The following is an 11,721-nucleotide window of genomic DNA, read 5'->3' on the forward strand; positions in this document are numbered from 1 at the left end:
CTGCTGCTGCTCTGGGGGATTGGATTTCTAAAAGCACCGAATACCAGGCAGGTATGGTAAGAAAGAGCATCTCCGGCCAGGAAGGGGGACAAAAAACGAGAGTCCCGTGGGCTGCAGCGGCAGGACAGGACAGGGCAGGACAGGACAGCACAGGACATGGCAGGACAGGACATGGCAGGACAGCACAGGACATGGCAGGACAGGACATGGCAGGACAGCACAGGACATGGCAGGACAGGGCAGGGCAGGACAGGACAGCACAGGACATGGCAGGACAGGACATGGCAGGACAGGACATGGCAGGACAGGGCAGGACAGGACATGGCAGGACATGGCAGGGCAGGACATGGCAGGACAGGACGCTCACCCGAGCCGGCAGCTCGTCGCAGCCTTCGCGCTGAGGTCGCAGCGGGTCGCAGTGAATCACCATCCATTGGATCTCGAACTGGCAAAGTAATTAAAGATGGTGTKAATTCGGGTCAAGGAGTCATGAAAATAGTCCATGAATACTGTCACACTATCGAGAGGGTTAAACGCTAGGTATTTAATTTCAATAGAAACAGGTGGAGCAGCGCTTCCCCATGCACTCACCCAACCCTAACTGCGGAGGTCTTCTAACGAGGGGACATAAACCAACTGAGGGATTTGAACAGAAAGGGAGATTCGTCAGGTGTCATTTTTTGCACATTCATACGCGCTGGCATTTTCCCTTGTGGTTATTTTACTAGGCAYACAAAAGGTTTTTCTCTAAGTGGACAATTGTGCTCATGCAGAACGGTAGATCTGAGGATGGATGTATGGTCCAAGTRTGAGAAATTCAAAATCCAAGTTCATATGCACACCAATGACAGGCTGCAACTGAGTAACATACTTCCGTGAAATTTCACATCTTCTTCAAACTTTAGTATTTGGTACTGAAAAGCAGTGCAGGATTAAGGTAAACCTCTTTTCAGAAGCTGCCACCACTTGATGTGCTATATAGGTCAAAAAACAAATCAGCTGCTGAAAGTTACAGAACCACTCAAAGATAGAGCTTCAGAAGTATATACATTGATATGTAATGCATCACGTGGAAATTTAAGTACCAAAAGCATATTAAATTGTGCATATTTCTTTTATCTCAGTTTTAAAGTCTTGTGTTGTTTTTCCCTTCACGTCACACATAGTATCAGCCTGGTTTATGAACCACTGAGTGGTTTATCCAGAGATTTTCCAATCTGATGATAACATTCAGAAGCTYCTATTCCTTTCTTTTTATTATGGATGGCTGAGAAGCTGGGGGACAAGAAAGTTTTGGTGGGTTTTGTTTTYGTTTTTCTCGGTACAACATAAATCAGAGTCTTTTCCATACTWGGGTTCTATTTTTTCCTGAGAAGCAGAATATGAAAGTGAGTGTCCAGAGTCTTTCAGTTCCCATTTCTTTACCTCCCCAAGTCTTCTTATTCCATGAGCTAAAGTAGCTCCTCGCCATCATTCTCACAGAATAATGTTTCAGTGCTCCCTGRCTGCCTTCTGTACAATTGTGCCCATCAGTCCCCACCCATAACTGATGCAGGAGGCAGATTGGCCACCATCCTGACATTGATTTAGCTGCTTACTGACTGCTAGAACTAGTAAATGCTTTGAGTCTGAAGTCCTTTAWAATCTTTGCAAGACACCACATATCCAAAAGCTGAAAAGCTGCTGGTGTTTTTTTTTTGGCTTTTACCTTCCTCACTTCAGTGCTGCCACTCCTGAAATCCTCTTTATCACATCTCTACTGTTCTGTTTGCTTTGCAGTCATGACAGTTTCCAGAGTGCTGAGCACGACAGAGCACAAGAGAAGCACTATCCTTGYTTCTTTTACCTGTTATCTGACACCATCATCTGTGAGTAAATTCTCTCCCTCCTTTATCCACTTCTCATTTTCAAACCTAGCTCAGTCCATAATGATAGCCAATTGAGCATCATAATATACATGTAAAAGAACTAATGCTAATTTAATACTGCAAGGCAGCCATACAATAGCAACAGCCAAAAGAGAGTAATTTGTCAACATTATTTTCACTAAATCCAAAACACAGCACTGTACCAGCTACTAAGAAGAAAGTTAACTCTATCCGTCTCGAGGCTATATAAAACAAAAACTGATATGAAACCTTTCTGACTTTCTAAAAATGAGAAGTAAAACTCTTCTGGTGGCAAGGTAGTAAAAGACTAGAMTGGCTTCCCATTGATTTAGGAGAGGTGAGATAAGGGCAAATATGTTCTAGCCTTGCTGTCAAGGTATCTTTTCCCTTGCCAGTATTTCACAATAGTCTTGTTGATTATGTTAATCTGGTTTAAAGGGTGCCACTATTTTGAAGATGTCTCAWGCAGGTGTTCTATTGATATCAATACACAGTGTTATTTAGGATTAAGTACAGGCACAAAGTTCTCAGAAGTGAACCTCAGATAATTTASGAGTAATCATAAAGAAAAGATATTAAAACGTAACCTTTTAAACTTATAGGTGTTGTGCTGGTTTTGGCTGGGTGAAGTTAATTTTCTGTGCTGGGAGCAGTGTTGAGAGCACAGGGATGATTTCATTATTGCTGAGCAGAGTTTAAACAGAGTCGAGGCCTTTTCTGCTCCTCACCTCACCCCAGGAGGAGGCTGGGGAAGCACAAGGATTTGGGAGGGGACATGGCCAGGACAGCTGACCCCAACTGACCAAAGGGTTATCCTAGACCATATGGCATCATGCTCAGAGTATAGAGCTGGGAGAAGAAGAAGGGCCAGGGGGGGAGTTTGAAGTGATGCTCTTTGTCTTCCCAAGTCACTGTTACATGCGGTGGGGCCCTGCTTTCCTGGTTCAGATGCCTGAACACCTGTCTGCCATTCGGAAGTAGTGAATTAATTCCTTGTTTTGCTTTGCTTGCATGCATGGTGTTAGCTTTACCTATGAAAGTGTCTTTATCYCTATCCACAAATTTCCTTAMTTTTAYGCTTCCAAYTCTCATCCCACCATGGTGCAGAGTGAGCAAGTGATGTGTGGGGCTTTGTGTCTATCTGGAGTTAAACTACAACAGATGTTAAGGACAAAAGGTCAATTTTCCTGACATACACTTTCCATATTTCCTACAGGATTTCTGTTTCATCTTAATATAGAATATTTACACATATAACCTACTGTATCTGTGTGTTCACTGTTTTGTCCTCATAAGTTCTACAGAAATTTCYTCAAATGCCCACAAGCTTTGCACATCTCAGCGCCAACCACCTAACTCAGTTCTACTAGTAGCACTTTAGCTGAGAGAGGTGAAGGTTAAGTAAGATGTAATGTAATATTACATCTGTAATGTAATACAGATTAGAGTAATGTAGAGTAATATTTTCAGCATAAAATTAGTCACAGGGATGCATTTAGCAGTACCATAGGCTTTAAGGACATCTGTGGCCCTCTGGGCATAGTTGCAGGTCTCTTCTGGGAGAACTGGCTCCCTGTACCCCACTGGGCTCTGTTGGCTTGGTGATGATTCAGGAGATGTCTTCCCTCTCCGGGAAGTACAACTCAACTAAGCATTTTTTCATGTGGAGATTTTATACAGTGTTTTGTCAAGGATATCAATGTTTCTTCTAAGAGAGGTCTGCTGTCAACTGTACATTTGTTAAGTGACCAAGAATAAGCTACATACATTTAAATCTCATTTTAAAGCTATTTGAAACGTGTTTTATCCAATTTTCTACATCTCTGTAATAGGTTTTTAGAGCTTCATTTTCCTTGCCCCTCTTTCCAAAGCCTTTGAGCAGTACAGCCAGTTCTGGTGTTATTTGACTTTCCATAGCAAAGGTTCAGCCTTCTGAATGTGAGCTTTCATGGGGTGAATAAAAATGAGATGTGACTTTTTACAGTACACAGACACAAACTGTTCTATGGTGTAAATTAATCCCTGTTAAGCAAATATTGACAAGCAGCTTCCACTTAGATGTTGCAAGTCATGTAGCTGCCCTGAGYTAGTTAGCAGCATCAAATGTGAATTAAATAATGGCCAAGAGTCACTTCCAGCAAAGTGTTTAGTGTCTGTTATGAGAAAACCATGGTAATGCTTCTGAAATCACAGGAACCATGGCAATTATRTCATCCCACAGAAGTTATAATTTGAGCAGTAAGAAATTAATTCCCTTACCTTCCTATAAAAAACATGTAATTTAGGTAGTAAGTTCCTTGTTGCTTAGTGTTTATAGTGGATTATATTAATTATTTTTAGATAAAGAGATAAAACTTTTAGATACTCTTATCTAAAAAAAGAAAACATAAAAGTCAGCTGTGAACCTGTATTAAAATTTGCCCTCCATAAAACATTCCAGAAATCCTAGAATAARTCTTTGTGAAGGCTGTAAAACAAGATGCAATTTCTAAGGGGTCTGTTATTCTCCTAGGCAATCACAGTAACAACAAGCAATAAAGAACCACTTTTAAAATTATATGTATTACAGTGCACCTGTGAGAAGTTGACCTACTCTGCAAGACAAATGGGGCCCTCACAGAATGCTGCAAAAAATAATAGGAAACACATAATTTATGTCCTTTTAAGATTATACCACTGGAAGTAATATACTTTAACAATGCCTGAGAGTAAATTAAAAGCTGTGCCTAAGGCATATTAAATAACCCAGACTGTTGCAGTATTTAAACTTATAGTCAAGCAATAAAAGGATAAGCCTAGAATATCCCAAAACACAGGTTTATTTAGTCAATTTAAACAGAAATAAAATACACAGGCTAAAACAGAAACTTCTGCAATATAGACAGACATTGAAAAATTACTAGTCCATCTGACTATGTAATCCTTTTATCATCATTTCAGAGGACATGGTCTTCCTAAATCTACATTTTTGTAATACCAGATTGAATCATTACCATCGTAATTTTGGGCTTCACAGCACAGGCCATGCAATTCAATCTAATGAGTCCTAAGTTAGTTCTGCCTAAAATAAAGTATATTATTAGACATCCAATCTCAGTTTAAGAATATTGTGCCAGGATTACTTTCTATTTTCCCTGATAGTCTATTCCAGTGCTTCATTATTCTTTTTGTCAAGRAGTGTGTGTCATACCCCTGTTTGAAGGCTTACTTCATAGGAAGATTTTACTTTTTTTCATAAAATACACTTCACATGACTGAATCTTCCCAGAAACATGCTAGAGTTACAAACAAATATTTTGCATGATAAATGGTGAATTGTAAAATTTTTTTAATTCCATTTTGTTCTTTCATCCTTAAAGGAGGTTGTCCTGTAGGTAATGTAGCTCCACACTGGTGCCTTATGGTGTACAACCTTAAACATGGGCAAGRCAGAACTTAATGCCAGAAACTTTTCCCCACCAGATGCCTGAAAAGCCCTGAGTGGTCAACATTCGTCATTTGTACACCTTGCTAAAAGCTGCAAGTCCCTGCAAAATAGTTTGCTCTAGCGCTGTATACCAGGTGCTGTAAACCTTTTGCATTAATGCCTATAGCTTTCTCTGCATTTAATGTAAATATCTTTCCAAAGAGGAAAGCAATATTGGCATAGAATTTTTTCATCCTAGTAACATGCACAGAAAATGTGTAATGTGTGATGTTTTCATCATCCCAGCCATCCATTCATCCATCAGTATCCCTCAGACCAGTTAGCAAAGATACATATGCTAAGATACATATGCTAATTGTCACATTATCAGCTCCAGTTGATTATTCTTGAATGACATTTTCAAAGACTCTTGTTTTCAATAGAATTAGTATAACTTTCCAGCTATTGAAATTTTTTAATCCTCAAGTATAACAATATGAAAGATAGATCCCTTCAGACTCATGGGGCAGTTTTCTGCCAGGATTCTCAAGTAAAACTGATTTCAATCCAGTGCAATACAGTAACTAAACACAGAGGTGATGAAATATGAGATTTTTTTTTTGAAGCAATTTCAGGTTTACACAATGCTGGTTAGTCTGTGTCCATGGTTTTTTGCAAACAGTGTGAGACATAGTTTAAATTAAGTCTCACTTCACCCTTTCATTTCAAATTTGTTGTAACAAGTCTGAATGTCTGGATGTCTAAGGATTTTCATTATTGAAACTTAGATATAACCTGGTTCATCTCTTGACTTACAAGGTATGAACACCTATGTGCAAAATTTAAAAAGCACAGCTACTTACCTGTCAAGGAGTTATTTTCTGCCATTTCTGCTTTCAGAAACAATTTAAACATGCATTGAACACAAAACAAAACCCCACATTTAATGCAAAACACTTTTTGCAGCAATAAAATATTTTGAAACTTACCGGRACTGAAATTTGAGGATTATTTTTCAGTTTTCCAAGCACAGCAAAGCCATCAGTGTTGATTTTCCCTTTTGGTTTTATGTTCAAGGATTCTATTTTAATACAGTCAATAAAAAGTGTGACACTGTTTGCTTCCACAATTATCATAAGCTTGTGCCATTGGGAGTCAAACAAGAAAGGCAAATGCAGAAAYGATGCGGTTTGGTGTCTTCCATCTGCTCCTTTATAAGAAAACTCAACACTTTTAATTTGACCATTGAGATTCACTCCAACTTGTTCTTTTCCTGAAGAATCCTGAATCTGCCAAATAGTCCAGTATTTCTGAAGTGTGGCCCCAGTCATCCGAAAAGTAGTTAGAAAGGAATATTCATCAGGCAGTCCATTGGAATAAATGGCACTGTGTAGGATCAAAACACAGTACATTTGTTGTGYATTTGCTCTGAAAAACTCCGCATATCACCACAGAGTAATGATAAATTATTACTCAGTGGAACCACGTTGCAACCATTTCTATACAATGTTCTTCTCCACACTGAGTCCCAAAAGAAGGTGCTACTGACAGCAAAAGAAACTGCTTCAGAAATGTGGGTTCCTCCAGCGTTTTRCAATTTTTATGATAAACCTTTCTAAGAGTAATGGATGGAGCAACAACAAACTCCTGCTTCAGATTTAGAAAATATATCTTACAATTTTCATATTTCCCACTGTCTGGGAAACAGTGGGAATATGTTTGATGAAATAAGTCAACATAATATGACTTTGTAGTTGACCAGGGAGACAGTGCAGATCTGATTTGATTTTGAAGGCATAAGAATGTCTTTTGCAAATGCATTTTCTTGTTCAACCTGCCAATAACCCTTTTGTTAAGGTATTAGGGAATTTCAGCAGAAACCATTCAACAAATCGCTCACTGACAAATAAAGACAGGGTGAGAACCCACACTCGAAGTGTATTATGTCCTGTGGCATCCAACCCCAAGACCACAAGTAGCAGAGAACAGATTTGCCACATGTGAAACATCTCATATTTTAACTCCTATAAGGTGAGATTTGGAAGCACAAGTAGCACCTGTTGTCAATGTGCAAAACAGTAACATCATTTTTTATCTCAAATGTATCACTGAATCTAATAAAATATTTAGGAAATAGGACTTYCCGAGTTCTGTGGATCATAAGACCCTAGTATCATATTCAGTTGACACTCAATACATTATTTGTTATCTAAACACATTTAAGAATAAGTTTGAATAAATTTTATAAGCATGAAGATATACAGAGCTACTTTGTCCCAGCTTTCATTAGAATAACTTCTTAAACAAGTAGACATTTTGAACAAAAATAATTTTTGAGTGCAGATCAATCCTATCTGAGCAGCTATTTAGACAGCACTAGTGAATCTCAGGATTTAGGCTATGGGGGGGAAAAAGCAGAATAATGGAATAGTGGAGTGCATGCTTGATGACTACTGATTTAGAAAGAACTTCCAGAAGCAATCTCCCTRGTTTGTAGTATTCCAAGCTGTAGTGCACCTATGTTCCAGCAGGCAGCGGCACAGCCTCAGCAGATTTCAGCAAGAACGGGGCAAGCCTGGCACCGGCAGCAGCAGCGTCACCTTAGGAATGAAATACCCGCATTGCTGGTGTTTTTCCTTTTTCCCTCGAGCTTTTATATATCCCTGAGAGCTAGAGTGTAAACAAGGAGCATGTTTAGCTGGGAAATTATCTTATTATACCAAGTGTGGAGCTATATAAAGTTTGAAGAGGAGTCTCCTTGCCAGTGTCTTTAATCTGTCTGTGCTTTGCTCTGAATTGTGTCTCTTTTGACTGAGGATATAGTCTGCCCCTGTTTGATAGCTGGTTCTGTTTGATAGGATTTTACCCAAYTCATTGTGTTCTGTTATAATTTATTTTCAGTATCTTGCCATCTTAAATGCAAATGTCAGCGGTGGATATTGTACCTTTCCCTCTTTTGTGAGCACTTTGCAGTGTTTACTGTCCCCAAACACTCCTTGTGTTAGGTTCCTGATCTATACAACAGGCTTGTATATTCCTTTCTGCTCCAGAAAGATACTCTTCTCCCTATGTAGACATACCTTCACTCTTACTAAACTTCTGATCCAGTTCAGAATATCTTTTATGGCCTTTTTTGTCCTTCCTCTATRATATCTCTTTTAAAAGTGTTTCAAWCTGCTCTACTGCTAAAATCTTCACTCAGCTGCATCATTTATCTCTTCACTTGCTGAATCCCATTTATTCTTGCACAAGAGCTGGTTTGTCTACTACCATACTGAAGGTGTTATTGCTAGGTAATYTTTAAATAGCCTCCATATCACATTCAACATTCTCTTTAAAGTTCAGTGACTCTAGGGGATTTGATACACCAAGTCTAAAAGAAGTAGTACTGGTCCCAGATCCTACATTAAGAGATTTTCAGCCTTTCTCTGCACCTCTAATTTTTGCTGTCATGGGAATACTGGGTTACTAACACAGGTTCTCATCCCACCTCAGTTGACACAACTACACTCCCAAAGAAACAAAACAACAAAAGAAACAAAAAAAATCCTACTATGTAAGCATACTTTTTTATTACAAGATTCTTTACTCCAGATAAGCAAATGAATTCTTTGCACCATGTTTGTCTGTAGAGTTAGTACGTATCAAGACATCACATGGGTTCTCTTTCTTTTTTCMCACATTAAAATAAGAAAGAAATACATTCATTTTTTCAAGAGATATGCAAAGAGAAATATTGTAAGAGCTTCTGACATTGGTAAGAGAAAACTAAATTATAAGAAATGTWTATCAAACACTAAAGATAAAAGGCCATTGCACAAGAGTGGACAAATATTTATATATTTAAAAAATGTTTGTAACAAATCAGAAGAACTGCTGACTTTAGACTAAAGACTCAGTAACAATAACATGACTCAACACAGTGGAGTATGACCCATCACCAGAAAGGTACTCCGCAGGTTTCTGTGTCAGATTTATACCTATAGTTCCACAAGTAAAACAAAGACAGATTCTCAACTCAGTTACTCCAACAGTAATCATCCTTTAGTGCTTCCAGTGTATTTCAGAGCACAGTTCTTTCCAAAGCCTGTAATCCTTATATAGGCAAAACCCTTCTGAAGTCAGCAGTTTAAAATGCTAAAYATTTTAAAACCATGGCAAATTTAGCATGATATTTAAATAAAAAGTTGTCGAGAAGTTATTCCTCCATCTCATTGCCAAGTGAAGAGTAATGGACTCTAKAACCTTATTGAATAGCTGATAGATGCATAAGCACTCGAATTATTTCTGTAAATTATTTTTAACATATTTGTTTCCAATTCCACTGATTTATGGAAGGGAATCAAGCAATAGGTTTAGATTCAGGTAAATGAGCAAAGAAAGAATATGGAAAAAACTTCAACCCCAAAATCCAGATTTATTCCTGACCCATTTCCTATCCACTTAAAATTTTTAGGGATATAAGCCATCAGAGTTTTTTATTTAATTTAATTTATTTTATTTTGGTTTTTTTTATCTAAGGTTTTGAGAAAACCAGTCCTGTTTTCCTTGTGTACTCACACTACTATGAACTGCTTTAGCTGTTTTATGAATACAAGRTTAGGTCAATTTTTTTGTCAGATATTTGAATATTTGCCTAAATTTTTTAAGCATTGGAGGATGGGAAGTTTGAAATAYTTGTAGTTCATCTAGGGGCACTTCTGAAACATTACTGTTTCTTTTAATCTTTTTCATATATAYCTGAGACTCTTACTAATCACATAGCTTGAATACTTACCAGGAAGATTTATTTGAGATTTCAAAGCTAAGTCTCACCCAGGCTTCAATACAACCAAGGTAACCCATATGGCTGTGATGAGGAAAGCTGTGACCCATCCCCCTGACCTCAGGATTCATTCAAGAGCAGAAGAGTGTGTTAGAAGTTTAACTATGTACCTATCTAAATTCTGTAGAGTAACTGTGTATTTTATATTTTTTTTTTTCTAGATAATTTCTTAAGTGAGCTCCATTGCTCACTGAGTTAACTTAGACCTTGCTAAATGAAGATTTTAGAGAAGTTAGCACAACCCAATGGAGGTGGCTGTGGAAATTGCTGTGGCCATTATTATGATAAAACAGTATCACATGCCCAGGCTTGAGGGTTCTTTTGCTCACTCTGAAGACACTCCTGTCTGCATTTCCTGAAGCTGCCTAGAATCACAGCTGACCTAGCAGGCACTGTCTGGCAGCAATTGAACAAGCAATAACAATAAAACTCAGCTCAGCACTTTTAAAAGCATCTGTCCTAAGTCATTAACCAGAAGCCATTTGTTAGGACTCATTACCCTCAGCTGATCTTTATTCTTCAGAAACTTCCAGCTCTGAGCTAATTAATTATCTTATGACCTAGTTAGCCTCTTAGCTGCATTTTGTCTTTTCTATTTCAGTGTCATCATCAATGTCTATGTAGGATAGCTTACTCATGATGTAAAAGTACCTGAAGAACTTTGGTGGCTGAATGTAGAAAAGCCAGACCTTCAAGGATATGCTCTTGAGGAGCATTAATTCACAGAGAAGCCTTATTCCCACAGGGGAAAAAAAGGCCAGAAATCAGCCTTTGAAATTCTCAGGATGTTCCAAGTTTACTGATAAAACCTTATAAACTTCCTCTCTATTTTATGTGTGTGTGTTTTATAAAGTCAAAGGTTTAAGATTTCATCCAATGCACTAAGATAACTAGCCCTTTCCCCACGTATAAAAAATGTATCATGAACATAGTTCTTTCAGCTAATATAATTTCTTAATTTTTCCACTAAAAATAAGCACAATTATTATCTAAATAACCAGGATTAATTCTGTACATACTAAGTGGTGGACACCTACAACACATGCATAGATTAAACTGGAAAGTGATGTGTTCACCATGTCCAGAGAAAGCAGCTATGTGTCATGGCAGTTCCACACCATTAYTACACAGAGAACACTATTGATCCTTCAGCAGATTTTATGCTAGAAGAAGCAYTGGACAGTAGGAATTTATTTGGATAAAGAGAGAAGCTAAATTATGACTTGTATGCAATCATTTCTGGTCGTTCTGGGATACACTGGCCAAGCATGCTAAGCAGCAAAAGGACCAAGYTACAATTCAGCAGCATTTTAAGGAAGCTCTGTGAGTTTTTTAAGGCATGGGCTATTGCTCCAGCAAAGACTGATTCAGTATGCTGAGCCATGCCCATCCAACTGAGCTCTCATTCCCATACCGCATAGCCACTGTAAAATGGGCTCCTCTGCCYTAGTATAATCACCATATGTTAGCCTAAAAAATTATTTGCCTGTTGCCAACGTATTTGATGAGGTTCCCTCCCCGGAGCTCCTATGGTATTTGGGCTGTATCAGCTCGGGAAAGCCGTGCTGGCCATTTTCCCAAACTCACTGTGTTTGTTCCTC

General features: G+C 38.3%; 1 protein-coding gene across 1 annotated transcript in view; it reads right to left on the minus strand.

Moving 5' to 3' along the window:
- Positions 1 to 11,721, minus strand: part of COL9A1 (collagen type IX alpha 1 chain) — a 63,087-nt gene that overhangs the window by 46,892 nt on the left and 4,474 nt on the right. The window contains exons 5-6 of the mRNA XM_057368669.1: positions 6,285 to 6,681; positions 368 to 445 (exon numbers count right to left, since the gene is read on the minus strand). Coding sequence (XP_057224652.1) covers positions 368 to 445; positions 6,285 to 6,681 — 475 coding nt within the window. The remainder of the gene's footprint in view (positions 1 to 367; positions 446 to 6,284; positions 6,682 to 11,721) is intronic.

This window comes from Malurus melanocephalus, unplaced genomic scaffold, assembly GCF_030028575.1.
Source record: "Malurus melanocephalus ecotype Western Australia unplaced genomic scaffold, MMel_1.1 scaffold_4, whole genome shotgun sequence".
Classification (NCBI taxonomy): domain Eukaryota; kingdom Metazoa; phylum Chordata; class Aves; order Passeriformes; family Maluridae; genus Malurus; species Malurus melanocephalus.